Raw genomic sequence first — 20,797 nt, 5'->3', positions numbered from 1 at the left:
TTCATTGGTATCCCATTTCATGATATTGACCGGTTTTAATCAGATCTAGCAGCTTCCTTGAAGGAGATGGCGGCTTCTTCACCCATAGCGGAGATGATGGTAACCATCAAATCTTTACCTTCGTCAAAGGCGGATTGTAAAGTGTCACCCAATTCACCTTCTGGGGCCTTGACATCATCCTTAGTTTCACCGTCCATGTTCATCAAAGACAAGAAACCATCGTCAATGTCCAACAATTGGAATTCGTTTCTCTTGACAACTGGGACTTCCATGTTGTGAGTAGATGGAGACAAATCTTCCAACTTCTTACCAGTGAAGATATCAATGGCAACCAAATGGACTTTAGCGTGACCGTGCTTACCAGTCTTGGAAGTAGACATGTCAACAATCTTACATGGTCTACCCTTGATGACAACGAAACCGTTCTTTCTCAAAGCAGAACATTGCATTGGGTAGGTGGCGGAGGAACCGGCGTCAGCAGTTTCAAAGGTATGTTCTTCGTCAGACATTGTATGTATGTGTTGGTATTTGTGTATATGGGAGTCTATGAGTAATTGGCTACAGGAGTAGAATGAGAAGAGAAAACAATTGATAAAGTTGGAAGAGAAATATAGGAAAAGAGGGATCCTTATGACAAGATATGGTAAAACCTTGTGCGTTATATAATCGTGGAACACGACGATCAACGCGGCCAAAAGCCGATCGACAACGACGACGACGAAAAAATTTTTATTACTACTGTTCCTTCACCTTCGAAACTTTTTTTCGGGCGACGGCCTTTCTTTTAGCTCCTGCGGTATGTGCGGTGCGGGAAAGTCCTTATCGCGTCACACGGACCCGATATAAAGCTTACAAAACATAGCGTGGGGTATGGGTGGGTGATATCACTGCTGCAAGGTTTGGGTGTTTTTGAATTTTACCGGCGTTGGCCCCTCAACGCCCAGCTGCTGCGTTATACTCTACTACTCCAAGTCGTCTTTTCCGTTTTCGCTATTAGCACCCCTCAGAGAAGATGCCACCAGAACGAGACCAATGGTAAAGGATTTATCGTTACTTATACTGTTGAGTCGGATATATCTGTTCTGCTCTAATGCTAGCCAAAGAGGCCACATAGTGACAGGAAGGGGTAGAAGTCTCCATTAAAAATTTATACTTGTACGATTGCAACTTCGTTAAACCTGATCTTTGCTGTTAAACAAGCGACAATGACTGGCGGGAAGAGAAGCGAACCAGCATATCCTGTCGGGTCTAGTTCCTTTTAGTAAATGTCTATTCTTGTTTCACTACTTGGCTATAAACTAATTAGTGTTCTCTTTTTCTCGCTTATTCATTGTATAACATATGTTCCTTCATTACCATTGCCCGCCTTGTCTCATCGTGAAAAAATGCTAGAGATGGAAATCATGAAATCATGAAAACATGAAAACATGAAAAAAAAAATAATGGTTAATAAAAATAACTACAGACTCCGAAGACGCCAAGATCTGTTGATAGAGGCAGGAGATACCGCATACCATTCACCACGTAGCTACTAGATAAGTACTGGTTCAATTTACCCTTCTCTTCTGATTAAGCAGTTTCTAGTGGCTTTATGCAAGTTTGCATCCAAGAATGAAGTATAACAGAAAAAAACTCTCGTTCAACCCTACTACCGTAAGCATCGCTGGAACGTTGCTTACTGTGTTTTTCCTCACAAAACTCGTGCTCTCGTTCTTCTCTATATCTCTATTTCAGCTGCTAACTTTCCAAGGCATCTTCAAGCCTTATGTTCCAGATTTCAAGAACACTCCCGACGTAGAGTTTTACGACCTACGAAATTACCAAGGCAACCAGGACGGCTGGCAACAAGGTGATCGCATCTTGTTTTGTGTGCCGTTGAGAGATGCTTCCGAGCATCTCCCTATGTTTTTCAACCATCTGAATACTATGACGTACCCGCACAACCTCATTGATCTGTCCTTTTTGGTGAGTGATTCTTCCGACAACACCATGGGCGTACTATTATCTAACCTGCATAAGGCACAATCTCAGCAGGACAAGTCCAAGAGGTTTGGTAACATTGAAATCTATGAGAAGGACTTTGGTCAAATTATTGGCCAGTCCTTCTCTGATCGTCATGGGTTTGGCGCACAGGGCCCTAGAAGGAAGCTGATGGCCCGGGCCCGTAACTGGCTTGGATCTGTGGCTTTGAAGCCATACCATTCCTGGGTTTACTGGAGAGACGTGGATGTCGAAACCATCCCTACCACCATCATGGAAGACCTAATGCATCACGATAAGGACGTCATTGTCCCCAATGTGTGGAGACCTTTGCCGGATTGGCTCGGGAACATTCAACCGTACGATCTAAATTCATGGAAGGAGTCCGAAGGAGGTCTCCAACTGGCAGATGCTCTCGAAGAAGACGCTGTCATTGTGGAAGGATACCCAGAATACGCCACTTGGAGACCTCACTTGGCATACATGAGAGACCCAAACGGTAATCCAGAAGATGAAATGGAACTGGACGGTATCGGGGGTGTTTCAATTCTTGCAAAGGCTAAAGTATTCAGGACGGGCTCACACTTCCCTGCTTTCTCCTTTGAGAAGCATGCAGAAACAGAGGCTTTTGGCAGACTGTCCCGCAGAATGAACTACAACGTCATCGGTCTGCCCCATTATGTCATCTGGCACATCTACGAGCCTTCCAGTGATGACTTAAAACACATGGCTTGGATGGCTGAAGAAGAGAAGCGAAAGCTAGAAGAAGAGAGGATTCGCGAATTCTACGATAAGATTTGGGACATCGGATTTGAAGATGTCAGAGACCAATGGAACGAAGAAAGGGATTCAATATTGAAAAACATCGACTCTACTTTAAACAGCAAAGTTACCGTGGACTGGTCTGAAGAAAACGACGGCTCCGAGCTGGTAGACTCAAAGGGTCAATTTATCTCTCCAAACAATCAACCTCCACCACCACAACAACAACAACAACAGCAACAGCAAGACAACAACCCGCAGGGAAAAGCTCTTGATGAGAACGACAAGAACAAGAAAAAATCTCCCAAAGAAGTCCCATTGGACTTTGACCCTGATAGAAACTAGGTTCAATTTTTTAGCGACCTACATTTTGTATACGTATTTATATAGTTCTATGTATACTGATAATAATATTAATATGCCTAATCTCTTCTCTTTGGGTGGACTGGACTTCTACTGTAATAATGTCGCTATGCACGGCTCGGTGGCGAAATTGAAATTTTTTTTCCTTCCTTTCCTTTCCTTCTTCCTCTCTTTCATTATGGCTAGGCAAGAAATGCGACAGCAAAACTTAAGAAAAAGTGATGAAACTACATAACAACCTATATTGAACAGCGGAGAAAAGATAGAAGATACTTGTTTCCCCCCCCCCCATTTTTAAGTCTCAACTACTAACAAGACAGTTTGAAGACAAACCTGTTACCATCAGTTTTCCTTTCCATCAAAAAACTAAAAAAAGGCATCAAACTCCATTCTTTTTTGCCACAAACCACATAAAGACAACATTACAACATCAGAATGGTTAGTTTAACCTTTAAAAACTTCAAAAAGGAAAAAGTTCCTTTAGACTTAGAACCCTCAAACACAATTTTCGAGGTTAAGAGCAAACTTGCTCAATCCATCTCTTGTGAAGAATCCCAAATAAAACTGATCTATTCAGGTAAAGTACTTCAAGATTCCAAAACTGTGTCAGAATGCGGGCTTAAAGATGGTGACCAAGTCGTCTTCATGGTTTCGCAAAAAAAGTCTGCAAAGACCAAAGTAACAGAACCTCCAGTTGCTGCTGAACCCACCGCTACTACCCCTGCCAGAGAAAACTCCACAGAACAAGTTTCCTCCAGTACAAATACTCCCGCAGCCACTGTCGATGAAGGCTCGCAACAACAGGAAGAACAAACTTCTACTACAGAACCAACTGAGTCGGCTTCTACACCAGGATTCGTGGTAGGAGCCGAGAGAAACGAGACCATTGAGAGAATTATGGAAATGGGATATCCAAGAGAAGAAGTTGAACGCGCCCTGAGAGCTGCCTTTAATAACCCAGATAGAGCGGTAGAATATTTACTGATGGGTATCCCAGAGAATCTACGTCAACCAGAACCACAGCAACAAGCTGTGACTGCGACCGAACATCCTTCGACAGCCGCCACTACTACGGAACAACCAGCGGAAGATGACTTATTTGCCCAAGCTGCCCAAGGCGACAACGCTTCTTCTGGCTTACCTGGTTCAGCTGGAGGTGCTGCAGGAGCAGCTCATGGTGGGCCTCCAGGTTCCATTGGTTTGACTGTAGAAGATTTACTTTCGTTGAGACAGGTCGTTTCAGGTAATCCAGAAGCACTAGCCCCATTATTGGAGAATATAAGTGCCAGATATCCTCAATTACGTGAACATATCATGGCAAACCCAGAAGTGTTTGTTTCCATGTTATTAGAGGCCGTTGGTGATAACATGCAAGATGTTATGGAGGGTGCGGATGACATGGTGGAAGGAGATGATATAGAGGCTTCAGGAGAGGGTGCTGCTGCAGAACTGGGTCAAGGTGAAGGGGAAGGTTCATTCCAGGTGGACTATACTCCTGAAGACGATCAGGCTATTTCGCGCCTCTGTGAATTAGGCTTTGAAAGAGATCTTGTTATTCAAGTGTATTTCGCATGTGATAAAAACGAAGAAGCTGCAGCCAATATTTTATTCAGCGATCATGCCGATTAAGATTGTAGTGTTCTGATGGCTTGACGTGTCTTCACTTCCTCCTATGAATGTTGCAGTACTTCGAGCCAAGGTAAAAAGAAAAATTACGTAAAGATCAATAACGTATGTGTATTTATGTATGCTAGAAGGGAAAGAAAAGAAAACAAAGAGATGGTAATCTTAATAATAATAATAATAATGATGATTTTAGCCACTTATACATCTAAAGATCTTCCAAATTCTTAAACACTTGGTACTTTTGCGTATTGGGAACAGGCGCATTGCCAGGTCGTATAGCTAACCCAGTAGCCATTCCCACAGTAGCTGCGGCATCCAACTCCAACGGATTGTCGCTTAAGAACAATACCTCACTAGCATTAGCTCCAATATCCCGCAGAATATTAGCATAAGATTGAGGTTCTGTTTTCTTCCCAGAAGTGTTAATGTCGAAATAACCATCTATATAGGTAGTCAAATCCAAGGAATCGTGCTCAGGGGCTTTGGGGTCCTTAACATATCCAAACAACAATCTCTGTGCCTTTACAGATCCACTAGAGTATATGAAAATACGCTTTTTTCTTTTCATGAAATCGATGGCATCTACATAAATGGGTGCCTTGATTTGACCTGATTCGTAACCGTCAGCCCAAACGTACCCTTGCAACTGCTTCAAGATCGGGTCCTTCACATCTTTAGCCACCAAATTCAGGATGTGTGCTTGCAATTTCTGTTTGTCATCGATGTGGAACTGCGACAGAATCTCCGAAATCGAGGAGTCCCTTGAATCCTGTTGCACCAATTCCAGAACTCTATTCGTGAAATAAGGGAACAAGGTGTCCTTCACAAACGAGATCGGGCAAATTGTCCCTTCTATGTCAAGCAAATATGTTGAATAATTGTCCCCCATATTTCATATACGAGCTGATATGATTTTTTTATAATGATCATTCTATTTCATCTCATCACCACCACCATAATTAGCATTATCATTGACGTTTCCGATTGAAAAAAGAAATGAAAAAAAGAAATAGATCAGCAACCGGGTTACCATACCCCTTATTGTATTGTTTTCCTTCGTGCCTTCGTGCCTTCGCTAAGAAGATCCAGCGGTGCATTGCCGAGGGGTCTTTTCCTATTTTTCCAAAACTAATAGCGATAGTAGCGAGGGCATTTCTTCAAGTTTGAACTACTGTAAGTGACTACAAGGGGGAAACGACAAAGATATACAGCATATATATATAGCAGTGAACTGGAGCTCGAGGTAATTAGTTTTTGATAGATCTTTTGTTCGATAAAGCTGAGACAATATCGAAGGATCATAGAAGAGAAACACATATACGTATTTCTTTACATTACCTTAAACACCAATAACACTTCATTACATCACAAATAAAAAACATGGCCAAGGAAAGTACAGAATTCAAACCAGGCTCTGCAAAGAAAGGCGCTACATTGTTTAAAACGAGGTGCCAACAGTGTCATACAATAGAAGAAGGTGGTCCCAACAAAGTGGGGCCTAACCTACATGGTATCTTTGGTAGACATTCTGGACAAGTGAAGGGCTATTCTTACACAGACGCAAACATTAACAAAAAAGTCAAGTGGGATGAGAATAACATGTCCGAGTACTTGACCAATCCAAAGAAATATATTCCTGGTACTAAGATGGCCTTCGCAGGGTTAAAAAAAGAAAAAGATAGAAATGATTTGATTACTTATATGACGAAAGCCGCCAAATAAGCCGTTGTTATGTGACTTAATATTTACTATTTCAGTTAGTTACTATTATTGTTCATTAATTATTTATTTTATATGCATGCTAATAAAAGTGTATCTTTTTGAGCTCTTTTTTTTTTTACTAATACATTTTCGCTGATCCGATGTGGTCTGCTTCTCTTAAATGTTGCTCATCCTATAAGATGTAACCTAGAATAAAACATAAAGCGGTCAAACGCCAGTTTGCAATAGCGTTAGCACCCATGTTATTCCCGCTCATCGAGCTTGAACTGCTGGAGGCGCTTGCACTGCTGGAGACACTTCCGCTTTCGGAAGATGCGGTTTTAATGTGAGAAGTTGCAGAGGTGGATGTAGTGGAAACAGCTTTATCTCCGTTCTTTGTAGTACCAGAAGATGATGAGGATGAGGATGAGGACGACGCGGTAGAACTACTTTTGCTGTTCTTCTTTGTTGAAGTACTGTGATCAGAAGAGGTTTTGGAGGAAGAGGTTGATGTTGAAGATGACGTTTTTTGGGTAGAGGATGTGGTGGCTCCCTTATGTGGGTCCAAACCAGATCCCTCATCGGTGTCCATCATAACCTCGTCATCGGTGATAGCAATATCTTTTGCCAAAAACTCATTGGACGAAGTATAGACGTAGGCAGAAGTACCGTTCTTTTTCGCAGTACTTGGGGGATCATAACAGGTAATATTGATTTCATTGATAATGGCATAATAATAGCCCGGATCATTGATGTCTGCTGCATTCCAATCGATCTCACCACCAGACCATGCGATAGTACCTGGTGCGTTGGTAGAATTACCACCTGGCCAAATAGAAATATCCACTTTAGATGGAGTTTGTGGATATTGATAACTCTTAGTGGTAGCATTATAAGTTTGGTTCTTGTATAATGTTCTACCGACGACGCCATCAATGGACCATGTCACATAATCTTCATGCCAATCTAATTCGTAAGTATGGTAGTTCTCAAATGTATCAGTGGTAGAAATATTGACAGAATTCGTGTAGTTCAAAACACTTTCCCAATAGAAATTAGTTTGAGCGGTTTCAAGATCGGCACCAACAAATTCGTAATCGATTTCATCACCAGCACCGGAATACAAAATGAACCCAGTGACAACACCACCGAGATGTGAAGTCTTTATTTTAGCACTAACTTTACCATACCAAACAGCTCTTGTGGAGGAAAGGACGGTACCACCGCTGTTTTTGGGCATCGCCAAAATTAAACTCTCTTCATCATCGTAATCTAAAACGGCACCAGTATACAACCAATCAGCCTCACTAACATTACCTAAGAAAATATCGGCATTTCCTAACTTAGAAGAGTAATCTTTGAATTTAGTGGATGAGCTTTTACAGACAGGTATTGGCATACATGAATCATGGCTAAACGAATATCTTACATCACAGTTATTCAAACAATATTGACCAGTACCACATTGACCGTATTGTGAACAACATGGTTTATCTTCAGGACATGCCTGAGTAGCATTACAGAAAGTAGAAGCCTCTACACGTAGTATGAATGAAAAAACACTGACTAAACAAATTAGCCAGGTATTAGCGACTGTCATTATTATGTATATAATTATCCGTACCCTTTAGATAAAAATAGAAACTTTGCAAAGAGAGAGTAGGGTCTTACAGAAAACATAATCAACAGGAATGTCGTTCTTTTTATATCTCAAACTTTTTTCAAACGCCTCCTATATGCACTCTTAATATGGAACTATCTAATTTAAAAATTTCCACTAGAAGTTCTAAGAGGCTACTTTTCATCGAGATTGAAAAGAAAGTTTTTTTCAGAATTTTTCGCGCCTCATCCTAATCGGGCATTCTCTATAATAATTAAAAATTCCTATTTGGGAAATCTGTAAGAGTACTTGATACTATTTTGAGAATTTTTTTGTACTATTCTGGAAATAATCTTCCGACAATTGAATATAGGCAACCATATCGCAAAATAAAGTAGGCACTCACAGACTGACATGAGAAAATTGGGAAAGGATTCTTGCAAAACATAGTAAGCTGGTTATTAACTTGTGTTTTGTTTTGTACAACTGCTAGTGACTCCTTCTTAGTCCTGCAAATGACGTAAAGAACGTTTTGAAAGTAAAAAAGCCAATCAAAATTTGTTTATTAACACATCTTCTATCATGAACTCTTGATTATGTGAATGCTAAGAATAGTACTAAAGGTCAAACTGCGAAATAAGCTTGACGAGTCCGTTCAACAACCATCTCTGTTCCTGCCACGGAATTTTTCTCTTCATCTTCAGCATCCGAACTTGTGAATGGGCTTTCAGAGAACGGGCTTTCAGAGAAGGGACTTATATTGTCGTTTTCATATTTTGATGAATCTATGTTGTACTTTTTTTGATTTTTTGGAGAAAGAATATGTGCAAATGGCATCTGTTCCTCGCGGTCATTCCAATTAAGATTTTTACTGATACTTTCGAAAAATTCACTAGGAGATGATTCGACAGTCGGTACTGCATATGGACTTGCAGTTATTACTACATAATCACCCTGCTTCAATTCAACTCTATCCTTACCGTCAAAGTTGACCCACGACGTCCCTCTTGAGTTCATATCTACTCTAACTTTTAATTCCATACTGTCTGGTAAAATTATAGGTCTAAAACTTAAAGTATGGGGACATATAGGCGTCACCGCTATGGCGTTCACACTCGGCGATATTAAAGATCCGCCCGCACTCAATGAATACGCTGTAGATCCTGTGGGTGTTGCAACGATCAATCCATCTCCTTGAACCTTGGTCATCAATGAGCCGTGTCCATAAAGTTCTAGTAAAGATAAACAAGGAGCTGGACCTCTATCTATGGTTACTTCATTTAACACGTGATGCTCAGAAACAAAATCAATGAAACACACTTTTCTCCCAGTTATGGTATCAATTTCTGGTTTATTTCTACGATAAAGTTTACATTGCAGCCTCATTCGTAAATTAATACGGACTTTATCTGTTAAGATGTTTCTCAATGTAATCTGGAACTTTTGGAATTCAAAATTTGTTAAGAATCCTAATGATCCAAGAGAAAATGGAACAATCGGCGGAACATCTTTAGAGAACATAGATGAAGCAAAAAGTACAGTTCCATCGCCTCCTAATGTGATCATCAAATCAAAGAACGAATCATGATTTTGAACAAAATCCCTTGACCAAAATCTTATTCTATTTTGATTGCAATGGCTATCTTTACAGAGATCGTTGGCAGCAAACTGGGTCGACTTTTCGAAAATATCTTGTACATATACAGTTATTGATGGAAAGTTGCGTAGGATCCACTCTACTGCTTCTCTCATGAGAAATACAGTGGAAACGTCATTAATGTTACAGATAATGATTAAATTTTCAACGTGCAGTCTAACTTTAGCGTTTATAATATCTTTTCTCAAACGTCGAACACTGTACGCAGTATCGACATAAAATGGGTAGAGATTATTTGCATCGTCACCAACAATTGTTTCGCTCGATAGTCTTCTGACCCAGGTCTTAACATTATGGTAATCACATTTCATTGAGCCTGATTCATCAAGGTTGCCTAGTAATTTGCCGTCACTCAAAACTTTGATTGGTGACGATTTGTCCCCAGTTTCCACCTCATTATCTATTGTGTTGCACGTATCTGTGGAAGCATTTATCAATGGTTTATCCGTTTTCATCTTGTTTCTTCTATAAAATTATCACGTAAGCAGATTTACTAAAACTCTACTATTTTCATTTTCTTTTTCACTAAATATAGAGGTAAAAAGAATACACTAACCTTATTGTGTATATATAGTAACAGATTCAATCGACTTTGGATAAGGTTCTCTTCTATCGACAGATAAGTCCGATTATCCTTTCGTTCTCGCTTTCTCGAGGGCCGGTGCAATATCCACAAGCACCCTAAAACAAAAACAAAGCTATATCACCTTACAACAAAACAATGATAGGTGAAAGAAATGGACGAAATTATCTCACATACGCAAAACTTCTGGTTCATAAAGTTTACCTCTTTCAGACGCCCTTAAACAGTCAAGTGCGTGGCGGGCATTTGCCATATGTTGTCAAACGTTGGAAAGCCCCTGTCCTGGCGGTGTTATGATAAATTATTATGGGATAATAGTGATTTTCATAGCGTAAAAATTGTTTACATAATGTTCAATGATTATAGAATAGGACATGGAGGCAGAATTAATATCGCCGTCATGTCCTCTTACTTATTATACATAGGCAAAGAAGCGTCTGTGGCCTCATTCAACTAGACTGACTTTACATTTCCAGTTATCGGATTCCAATAACGGTAATGACGCACCTAGGCACCAACCAATTTCTTTACCGGCAATTTTCTTTGCAGTCTTTAGTTCTCTTTCTAATGGAATATCATACCCTGTATGTAATAGAGATAATTGGAAGGACAAATCCAGACAAAAGTGTGGGTCACTTTCCAATGCATCCAAGGATCCCTCAATGCTGCCAAAGACACTTTTCCAAGTTTCTTTGCCTTTACAAACCGCACTTGTCAGATCCCATAATTCCTTTAAAGTGAAAGACAACGGCATGCCTAGTGGACGGGTTCTGTCGTAAAAGTAAGAAAAAATGTACATGTCGTTCGATTCTTTGAAAGTACGAACCAATGAAGGTTGATGAATACCGTTGAAAGAGCATGGAGGAGTTTGGCATGCAGCATCCTTGTTCAAAATTTGATCAGTCAAAGATCTACATAGTGTACCAGTTGGTTCATCGGGCCCTATGAAATCAATAGTGTAAGTTTTCTTAGAAGATAGTTTAACTACTTCATTTGTGGCGTTAGTTTTAGGCGGCAAGCATGGAGATAGTAATGTATGAGTCCTCTCGTTATCACCTTCTTTGATTTCACCATTCTTCAATGCTTTCTCTACAAGAACAGAGTTGATCTTATTTCTACCTTCCTTCAAACCATAAGCGAGGTGAGAAAATTGATACAAGGTGTAGTTTTTACCACCGAATTTTAAATCATATTTATGCTCACCATCGATCATTTTTTCATTTGGTGAGTAGGTAGGCTCGAAAACAATCTGTGTAGAGCCACCGCCTAGGTCAAAAATGGCAGCAGTAGGTAATTTAGGACCATCTGTACCAATGTTGCCCAATAGATAGTTCGTAGTAATCCAGGCAAAAACACCTTCTTCTTCACCGCTCATGATGGAAATACCGTCATCTTCAACCACTGGGAAAGGATACTTCTTCTCCAAATGATCTCTTACAGCACTTAAAATTTTCGAAGATTTAGCTGTGCCTAAAAGCCTTAGGCCTGCGGTAGCCTTCACAGCAATCGGAGTACATTTTTTTGCCTTAGAAGGAACAAACTCCATTGCTACCTCCAATAGTGGGTTTAGAGATTTAGCAGCGCTAACGGAATCAGTATCAAATGAAGATAAACCAGGTTCTAACATCTCGAATTTTTCCTTAATCAATGTAGGTGGGGAGGTACAAACGTCGAACTCGTATACATGTATTCTGGAACCAGTAGAACCGGCATCAATCATGATAACATACCTGTGTTCTTTGGTACATGTTTGACCAGTTTGTGACTCGACGACGTCAGCCAGCCCGGGGAAATTTTCTTCTGTTTTTGGATTTTGAATGTAATCTGGTGTTCCATCGATGGGCGAAATAGAGGCATCATCCGGCGTCTTTGGAATTTCAGCAGTGGGTGAAACCGTACGCGCAATAGAGTTTGGACCTACGGAAGATGTTTTAATCAATAAAATAAGCATGATGACGGCAAACGCACCGATAGCAAACCGATAGTTTCTAAAGATGGGCGCCATAGTTCTCGTGCGAGGATGTTTTTATGTTTCTTCTCGAGAGGTCCCTTCACTTGGTAGCTGATAAATGTAGTTTATTATTGCCCCGTTATTTCTTTTCTGTTTTCCTTTGCAGATTAAATAAGGCAAATTGTAAGAAAGCTGTATTCGTATTCCGAAAATCAAGCCAATATGCAAAGAATAATATCAACGTTGTCAGTTATCTTCAGTTTGTTTTTGATTCTTCACGTGAAAGTTGCAAAAAAGAGAAAATAATGAAGTTGAGGAAAGGACGTGCAAAATTAAAAAAGCGAAAAAAAGAAAACATTATTGTTACCCTGCTGTGTGAGAAGAATAAGCCCAAACTTTTTTCATACATTATACTATATTTCATATTCTATATACATACAAATCATCAAAGTATCATAATATCGTTTATGAGTCGTGAGTGTGTGGATTGAACAGGTTGTTCATGCCACTCTTGGATAGCAGTTTAGACATTCTTCTACTACTTGGACTTGTTGATGGGGTTGATGAATCTTGATTATCAACGTCAGCATTACCTGACGATGATGTAGACTTATGCTTGAACTTAGTCCAAGCAGAAGATATACTACTATTACTCTGGTTTCTTTTATGAGAGGGCTTAGAATTTGATTCCTTGCCAGAAACTTTTGGAGTTACAGGCACATCCAAATGGTATGGTTCCTCTAATGGGGGTGGCAATTGACTCGTAGTTGAATTCCATATGGAATTGAAAGGTGGTGAAGAGGCATGGAATGATGTCCTCGTATTGTTTTCTGCTGTTGGTTGATGACTCATTGAAAGTATATTGGGATGAGAAGGCGTTAAAGCAGTGTTATTTCCTGGAACGATGGGTACATCGTGTGAGAGTGGCGGACTCAAGTTTGGCACCATCATATTGAAGTCACTTGCTATTCTAGGACTAGGATTCTCTGTTTCATTTCCAGTAATATTGTTCTGCAAGGGGTTCGCTGGTTGAGGAACACTGTATAATGAACCACTGCGTACGAAACCCTGTAACGAAGGATCATTTAACGTAGCGGCCAGAAGACTCTGAGGGTGCATAGTGTTCGTGTTGGTGGCATTGGAGGATTGTCTAAGATGAGAACTAGAATACGGTGATAATACAGGATTAGCCTTATACGACGACATGGGTGTCCCCGTTGTAGAAAAGCGATTCTCATTAGTGTTCCGAGCTTGTGGTTGCTGCTTAGTCCAGTAATTGTCTAGTTCATCGGTGGTGAACCCTTTAGAATAATTGCTTATGTTATCAGGATAGTCTGTTTCGTCGTAAATCATATTCTGCAAGCCACTAATTAAATGATTTGCATTATCGTATTCAAAAGCTTGATCTAGTTCTGTGGATTCTTGTTGATGGGAAGGTTGAGCGTATTGTGTACTATTCCAGAAGTTTGAGTTTGAGTGTCCGTTAGTTGCCGGAGCCGTTGCTGTTGCTGTTGCATTAGCAATAGCCGTTGTGGGTAGAGCATGCGAATATGAAGAAGGCTGTTGTTTACTCTCGTTGTTCGATGATATGTGATTCGAAAGCATAGATCTATTATCAGTGTCTTGGGTCAACTGACTCAATAGGCTGCCTGAAGGTTGTATAGGTTTATTTGAGGGTGAATAGGATACCGGATTGTGTAGCCTTAATGAAGAGGCAGTCTCTCCGGTACTGTTGCTGACACTTTTGTTATTGTTGGATACCATATCTATGGAGCCGGCTCTTGACATATTGTTCGATAGTGGTAATTGAATCGACCCAGAACTTCTGTTGTTTTCTGCAGAGTTATTTGAATTGGTGGCGGCAAGCGAATCACCGTTGTTCTTGTATGGCTGGACCATTAATTTCGTTTTCAACGTCCTATTATCAAGACTCATTTCATTAAATTGGTTCTCTAAAGTGCTGATCCTTTTCAACAATTTTGATCTCTGCAATTTCCAGCTAGCCTCTAAATCTTGATCGATGTTTAATTCCTGCTTAATCAGTTTAATCAATGACGAGTCCGCATTCAACTTGGATAAGAACTCTTCACCGGAATTACTCAAGAACCCATTCTTCTCAAGGGTAAAATCGTTGAGCTTTCTCAAAACGGCTGATAATTCTCCACTAACAACAGGTTTCTCATTATCAACATTAGCATTCACTACTATGGAAGTAATCAATGATTTTCTAGCGGCGTTCAATTTCTTATTATTTTCTTCTATTTTGGAAATCTCATTTTGTGAAGATTCAATTTTCTTGTTGATATTGGCCACAGAAGCGTTGGATTCTTTTAACAGTTTGAAATACTTCTCCTTCATTGTATCCTTAGAAAGGAGTTCTGTATCCTCTCGAGTCCAATTTTGCATATCATTGCGCATTTTCGATATCTTTTCCTTGGATTTGTCAATTTTCTTGTTCAGTTTTTCAATTTTCAGGTCAGTCAACAGTTTAGAATTCTCCAAAGACTTGATGTTGGATTTCAAGGATTTCCGCAAATCAATCTCATGCGACCAATGAGTTTTCAAGTTATCTAGTTCAAGCTCTAATTCTAGCTTCGATTCCTGGAAATCTTGCAAAAGTAAGGTTTGTTGGGACAAAACATCATGTAGATCTTCCTGGGCACAAATCAGAATTTTTTTTAGGTCATCGATAGAAAACGAATCCAGATCCTTCAAAGTAGTTAGAGATGTATAAGCGGGTATATTCGAGCCATTATTATTAGTGTTGCTACTGGTTATATTGGAGGCAAAAGTAGAGAGGGAAACAGACGAGTAGTGCGAAGTCAACGAGGCAAGATCAGCCTTTAAATGGCTGGGTTGGATAGCTGACGACGAAGTGATCGTGTTTCTTCTCCACTTTCTAGTCTTTAGCGCCTCATTAGCCTCTCTCGCCTTTGTCATGCAATAAATGGAGGGAAGCTTGTTGATGAAGCCTTTGTTATTGATTGTTATGAAATCCACCTGGTACTGGGTCTCTGCCTCAAGACCCGTGATGGAGCAGCACGTGTAAAGAGAGTTCGGGTTGTTCGGGAAGATGGCCAACTGTGTGTTGTTCAAATACAATAAATAGTGGGAGATGAAGTTTCTGTCCGCATCTCCATTTCCCTCTACTTTTACAGGTTCGTTCTCCCAATGAATGGTCAGTGAATCGGTGGCGATCTTGTCAATGGAGACCTTTGTTGCCGGAGGAGTTTTGATTTTCAAAGTGGAGACAATGCTGGACACTGGAATAGTGAGAAACTTATACAGTCTATAGGAAAGCCACAGACATGCTAAAACCGTGGTTATTACAGAGGCTGACATCCATGCATGCGCTGGTAGTGGTCGGTAGGAGCGGGGTATGTCGTCTTTGCAGTCTTTCGCTTGTTAAACTCTTTTCTCTACTTCTTCTCTCTTTTTTTCAATTTTCCTTTCGATTCGGTATTTATTCTATACTTCGCATATATGCACGTGACCACGATGATATATATAAGACTAGTACACGGGGAAGTATATATATACATATACATACATATAAATATACATGTACCCGCCTTCGTACATGTATGATGCTCGCTCAGTATCTATTTTAAAACAAAGTTCGCACCTCTCAACTTCAAGTACTCCTGATCCACGCCGGGAGCCATCGGTTTCACGATCAACTGGTAGATCTCCGCGTTGTAGTACCTAATGTTGTTCGTGGGGGACTTATACAGACCCTTCAGCCCGGTCACGTCGCAGTATTTTTTGGCAGGCCTGATAGAAGGTGGCGCCTCCACGCTGAAATACGTCGCTTTGGGCACGAGTCGCTTGACAGTCGTGGACCCCTCTGCTGCTTTGTTGGCCTTGGTCAATAACCCATTGAGCCGCTTGTTCTCGTCCGAAATCAACTGCCTGGCCGATTTATGTCTTCTACTTGGCTTCTTATAATGGGCCGACTTAAACCTGGAGGGAAAACCAATCTCGTTGCGTTCACCCACACTTCTCAAAAAAAGCAATCGTTCGTCGCTTCCGTCGTTGCTATTACTATTACTATTACTATTACCGTTATACATGTTGCTATTACCATTACTACCCCTGCCCCCGCTCATAGTTTGAACTCTAACACGTTAGCGATAATGATGATAACTACAATCCTCCCTTACCTTACCCATACCTTTCTCTTCCTTCTCCTTCGCTTTCTTACCGTAACAGTTCTTTTCTGCACCAACACCGCGCGGAAAAAATGAAAAACACGCTTAGTCAAAATACAGATGAGTTAACCTAGCTAAACTACACTTTCCCTCTTATTCATTCTTTCGCCTCCTCACGTATTCATTTACCGACAAAAACCAACAAAATTACACTACCAGTAGGCATTCATCATCTATCGTCATTGACAAACCTGCAACAACAGGGCCTTCCCTCGCACAGAAGCCACACGGCACGCGGGGGAATGTTCTTCCTATTTATTCGTATACACACGGCCCCAAATTGTTCTTGTTTTTTTTAACGCAACCAGTATACACGCTGACAAATCAAACCAGAAGTGGGCTTGTCGAACACGTGATCAGCAATGTGTCACATGGAACGAACCTTTCTTACCCTTTGCAGACGGCGCTTTCCTTATCAGGTAATAGCCGAGAGCACACCCATACCCTACACCCCTCGCTTCCGGTTTCCGGGCGGCAGCGCCGTTTCTTTTTTGCTTAACTTCGCCCTTTGTATTACTCATTGCGCAGTTTTTCAGTTGCCGTATTCGTTCACCGGTTTTCTTTTCATTTTTTCGCCTTTTTTCGTCCTTCTCTTTACTGGATATAGGCCTTTTCTGCATTTGCTATAGTATTGATGTATGTATATATATATGAGCAAGTGTTGAGGTTGCCTGTCAAAGAGTCAGTGTGGCCTTCTCTTCTATCTTGTCTTGAATAGTATAGTTTAATAGTTACAGACATACAAATACATCGACCTTCCTGGCTAGTTCGTAATCACTTCGTCCACTAGGTTAAGACTCACTATTATTCCTGCAAGCACACACAATGACTGAATTCGAACTGCCTCCAGAATACACCACCGCCGCCAACGACTTGCGGTCAGACACGTTTACGACACCAACTGCAGAGATGGTTCAGGCCGCTTTAGAGGCCTCTATCGGTGACGCTGTCTACGGTGAAGATGTTGACACAGTTAGGCTCGAACAGACGGTTGCCCGCATGGCAGCTAAAGAAGCAGGTCTATTTTGCGTCTCTGGTACTTTGTCCAACCAGATTGCCATCAGAACACACTTGACGCAACCTCCATACTCTATTCTATGTGACTACAGGGCGCACGTTTACACGCACGAAGCAGCAGGTCTCGCCATCTTGTCTCAAGCGATGGTGGTTCCTGTGGTTCCCTCCAACGGTGACTACTTGACTTTGGAAGACATCAAGTCACATTACGTTCCAGACGATGGTGATATTCACGGTGCTCCCACCAGATTGATCTCTTTGGAAAACACTTTACATGGTATTGTGTACCCATTGGAAGAACTGGTCCGTATTAAGGCCTGGTGTATGGAGAACGGTCTCAAGTTGCATTGTGATGGTGCCAGAATCTGGAATGCCGCTGCGCAATCTGGTGTTCCACTGAAGCAATACGGAGAGATCTTCGACTCCATCTCCATCTGTCTATCCAAGTCTATGGGTGCTCCAATCGGGTCCGTCTTGGTCGGGAACCTTAAGTTCATTAAGAAGGCCACTCATTTCAGGAAACAACAGGGTGGTGGTATCAGACAATCTGGTATGATGGCTAGAATGGCTCTTGTGAACATCAACAACGACTGGAAGTCTCAACTGCTATACTCGCACTCTTTGGCTCATGACTTGGCTCAGTTCTGTGAGGAAAAGGGCATTCCCCTAGAGTCCCCAGCAGACACCAACTTTGTCTTTATCAACCTAAAGGCCGCCAGAATGGACCCAGATGTCCTTGTCAAGAAAGGTTTAAAGTACAATGTTAAGCTGATGGGTGGTAGAGTTTCCTTCCACTACCAAATCACCAAAGACACTTTGGAAAAAGTTAAGCTGGCCATCTCCGAGGCCTTTGACTACGCGAAGGAGCATCCTTTCGACTGCAACGGACCTACCCAGATTTACCGTAGTGAGTCCACTGAAGTCGATGTGGATGGCAATGCCATCCACGAAATAAAAACTTACAAGTACTGATGCGCTTTGCTTGCATCGTGTATTTTGTTAGGACTTTTGTTTTAGGATTGCTATTTTCCCTTTTTTTCATACATTACAATAATTTCGTGGCATTGTAGATTTAACGGCTTTCTTTTGCATCAATGATTTTTATATTCAAATGGGTTTTTCTTTTCTGTTTCTGTTATTCAAGGATATTTTAACACTCACAACCATAATTAAAACTAATTATGTCGGCACATTTGAGAACCAATGGTTAGCTTCCAGCGCACCTAGCGACTAACTACCCTATTATGGAGGGACGAAGGTGGTCTTTTCAAGGGAAAGAGAGGGAACGACACAACAATTTCCCTTTATTTCCTTATTGAAAGATCGACTGAATATGTTTGGTTTTTTTGGTACTTGATTAAAGTTTACAATCGTACGTATCCATATGGAGAAGCACACCTTTTCAAATTCTACGTTACTACGTATTAAGATTGAATGTACCCGTATATTCCAGGGTTTCTTCATAAGATTTCACGTACACCGTTTATACAAGATATGTATATATTTATATATAAATATTTCTTTGTATACGTAAAAGTCTAAAAAGCGTTTACTTTAGTTCAATTTTCTCTTGCCTGCTATTGTATATTTTCTCTTTTATATGGACATCATGCAATAAATGACCGAAACAATAGAAGAAAAAAAATTTTCTCTTTTTTAAACGGTAACGGGGGCAACGCGTCGCGTTCCTGAACAGTTGAAATTATTACACATATAAAAGCTGAGAACAATGCGCATTAAAAGCACCCTACTTCTTTCTTATGTTTCCTTCCAAAAATCACCCATCCACAATTGAAAATGTCTTCTTCTCCTGTTGTAGTCATTGGAACTGGTTTGGCCGGCTTGGCCACAGCTAATGAATTGGTTAATAAGTATAACATTCCTGTAACTATCCTCGAAAAGGCTTCCTCCATTGGTGGGAACTCCATCAAGGCCTCGAGTGGTATCAACGGTGCTTGTACCGAGACTCAACGTCATTTTCACATCGAAGATACCCCACGTTTATTTGAAGATGATACCGTCAAATCCGCCAAAGGTAAAGGTGTTCAAGAATTAATGGGGAAATTGGCTAACGATTCTCCCTTGGCTATTGAATGGTTGAAGACCGAATTTGATCTAAAATTGGATCTATTGGCTCAACTGGGGGGTCATTCTGTGGCAAGAACTCACAGATCATCAGGAAAGCTGCCTCCAGGTTTCGAGATTGTTTCTGCCTTATCTAACAATTTGAAAAAATTGGCCGAGACTAAACCAGAATTGGTCAAGATCAACTTAGACAGCAAGGTCGTAGACATCCATAAAAAGGATGGCTCCATTTCCGCTATAGTGTATGATGACAAGAATGGTGAAAGACATACACTGAGTACCTCCAATGTCGTATTCTGTTCTGGAGGGTTCGGTTTCTCTAAGGAAATGCTTAATGAATATGCGCCTCAACTGGTAAACTTGCCAACAACAAACGGGCAACAAACCACCGGGGATGGTCAAAGACTTCTTCAAAAGTTGGGTGCTGACCTAATCGACATGGACCAAATTCAAGTTCATCCAACTGGGTTTATTGATCCTAATGATCGTAACTCGAGCTGGAAATTCTTGGCTGCCGAATCTCTAAGAGGTCTTGGCGGTATCCTACTGAATCCCATCACCGGTAGAAGATTTGTCAATGAACTAACCACAAGGGATGTCGTCACTGAAGCCATCCAGAAGCATTGTCCTCAGGATGATAACAGAGCACTCTTGGTCATGAGCGAGAAGATGTACACAGATTTGAAGAATAATCTGGACTTTTACATGTTCAAGAAACTTGTACAGAAATTGTCGTTATCTCAGGTCGTCTCTGAATATAAGTTACCAATTACTGTTTCGCAATTATGTCAGGAGTTACAGACATACTCTTCTTTTACCAGCAAAGCTGATCCATTAGGACGTACTGTTGTTCTTAACGAATTTGGCGCCGATATTACCCCAGAAACCATGGTTTTTATCGGTGAGGTAACACCAGTGGTCCACTTTACCATGGGTGGCGCTAGAATCAACGTCAAGGCTCAAGTCATTGGAAAGAATGACGAACCTCTTTTAAATGGTCTGTATGCGGCTGGTGAGGTTTCTGGTGGCGTTCATGGTGCCAATAGATTGGGTGGTTCAAGTTTATTGGAATGTGTTGTCTTTGGTAGAACGGCCGCTGAATCGATTGCCAATAACCATAAATAATTGAACTTTCTATAAAGGGACTATTTTCTAATTATTATTTAGCGATTCATTAATATTATTGATTTTTATTTTCATAATTTTTCACTTTCAAGATTGTTCCGAAAAGAGCTCATCGACGCATAATAAACATAACATA

The 20,797-nt window shown here is 40.8% G+C and overlaps 12 protein-coding genes across 12 annotated transcripts; 5 read left to right on the top strand and 7 right to left on the bottom strand.

The window, feature by feature from the left end:
- Nucleotides 1–35: 35 nt before the first annotated feature.
- On the bottom strand, nt 36–509 carry HYP2 (translation elongation factor eIF-5A; the record flags this gene model as incomplete). Its single annotated transcript, XM_056221792.1, has 1 exon — nt 36–509. The coding sequence occupies one exon, from the start codon at nt 507–509 to the stop codon at nt 36–38; it is 474 nt and encodes a 157-aa protein (XP_056081548.1).
- Nucleotides 510–1,611: 1,102 nt separating this feature from the next.
- Nucleotides 1,612–3,087, top strand: ANP1 (Anp1p; the record flags this gene model as incomplete). The annotated part of the gene is made up of 1 exon (XM_056221791.1): nt 1,612–3,087. The coding sequence occupies one exon, from the start codon at nt 1,612–1,614 to the stop codon at nt 3,085–3,087; it is 1,476 nt and encodes a 491-aa protein (XP_056081547.1).
- A 453-nt stretch (nt 3,088–3,540) lies between these two features.
- Nucleotides 3,541–4,734, top strand: RAD23 (Rad23p; the record flags this gene model as incomplete). Its single annotated transcript, XM_056221790.1, has 1 exon — nt 3,541–4,734. One exon carries the CDS (start codon nt 3,541–3,543, stop codon nt 4,732–4,734), a length of 1,194 nt encoding a protein of 397 aa, XP_056081546.1.
- A 202-nt stretch (nt 4,735–4,936) lies between these two features.
- On the bottom strand, nt 4,937–5,620 carry UTR4 (putative acireductone synthase UTR4; the record flags this gene model as incomplete). The annotated part of the gene is made up of 1 exon (XM_056221789.1): nt 4,937–5,620. The coding sequence occupies one exon, from the start codon at nt 5,618–5,620 to the stop codon at nt 4,937–4,939; it is 684 nt and encodes a 227-aa protein (XP_056081545.1).
- Nucleotides 5,621–6,111: 491 nt separating this feature from the next.
- Nucleotides 6,112–6,453, top strand: CYC7 (cytochrome c; the record flags this gene model as incomplete). The annotated part of the gene is made up of 1 exon (XM_056221788.1): nt 6,112–6,453. One exon carries the CDS (start codon nt 6,112–6,114, stop codon nt 6,451–6,453), a length of 342 nt encoding a protein of 113 aa, XP_056081544.1.
- Nucleotides 6,454–6,625: 172 nt separating this feature from the next.
- UTR2 (chitin transglycosylase UTR2) lies at nt 6,626–8,032 on the bottom strand (the record flags this gene model as incomplete). The annotated part of the gene is made up of 1 exon (XM_056221787.1): nt 6,626–8,032. One exon carries the CDS (start codon nt 8,030–8,032, stop codon nt 6,626–6,628), a length of 1,407 nt encoding a protein of 468 aa, XP_056081543.1.
- Nucleotides 8,033–8,656: 624 nt separating this feature from the next.
- Nucleotides 8,657–10,144, bottom strand: YEF1 (NADH/NAD(+) kinase; the record flags this gene model as incomplete). The annotated part of the gene is made up of 1 exon (XM_056221785.1): nt 8,657–10,144. The coding sequence occupies one exon, from the start codon at nt 10,142–10,144 to the stop codon at nt 8,657–8,659; it is 1,488 nt and encodes a 495-aa protein (XP_056081542.1).
- Nucleotides 10,145–10,717: 573 nt separating this feature from the next.
- Nucleotides 10,718–12,277, bottom strand: GDA1 (guanosine diphosphatase; the record flags this gene model as incomplete). Its single annotated transcript, XM_056221784.1, has 1 exon — nt 10,718–12,277. One exon carries the CDS (start codon nt 12,275–12,277, stop codon nt 10,718–10,720), a length of 1,560 nt encoding a protein of 519 aa, XP_056081541.1.
- A 411-nt stretch (nt 12,278–12,688) lies between these two features.
- Nucleotides 12,689–15,565, bottom strand: GTA1 (Gta1p; the record flags this gene model as incomplete). The annotated part of the gene is made up of 1 exon (XM_056221783.1): nt 12,689–15,565. One exon carries the CDS (start codon nt 15,563–15,565, stop codon nt 12,689–12,691), a length of 2,877 nt encoding a protein of 958 aa, XP_056081540.1.
- Nucleotides 15,566–15,825: 260 nt separating this feature from the next.
- On the bottom strand, nt 15,826–16,332 carry IES6 (Ies6p; the record flags this gene model as incomplete). Its single annotated transcript, XM_056221782.1, has 1 exon — nt 15,826–16,332. The coding sequence occupies one exon, from the start codon at nt 16,330–16,332 to the stop codon at nt 15,826–15,828; it is 507 nt and encodes a 168-aa protein (XP_056081539.1).
- A 927-nt stretch (nt 16,333–17,259) lies between these two features.
- GLY1 (threonine aldolase GLY1) lies at nt 17,260–18,423 on the top strand (the record flags this gene model as incomplete). Its single annotated transcript, XM_056221781.1, has 1 exon — nt 17,260–18,423. One exon carries the CDS (start codon nt 17,260–17,262, stop codon nt 18,421–18,423), a length of 1,164 nt encoding a protein of 387 aa, XP_056081538.1.
- An 825-nt stretch (nt 18,424–19,248) lies between these two features.
- Nucleotides 19,249–20,661, top strand: FRD1 (fumarate reductase; the record flags this gene model as incomplete). The annotated part of the gene is made up of 1 exon (XM_056221780.1): nt 19,249–20,661. One exon carries the CDS (start codon nt 19,249–19,251, stop codon nt 20,659–20,661), a length of 1,413 nt encoding a protein of 470 aa, XP_056081537.1.
- Between the last annotated feature and the right edge of the window lie 136 nt (nt 20,662–20,797).

The sequence above is a fragment of the Saccharomyces mikatae genome (genome assembly GCF_947241705.1).
Source record: "Saccharomyces mikatae IFO 1815 strain IFO1815 genome assembly, chromosome: 5".
In the NCBI taxonomy this organism is placed as follows: domain Eukaryota; kingdom Fungi; phylum Ascomycota; class Saccharomycetes; order Saccharomycetales; family Saccharomycetaceae; genus Saccharomyces; species Saccharomyces mikatae.
This window is presented reverse-complemented; position numbering and strand designations above follow the sequence as displayed.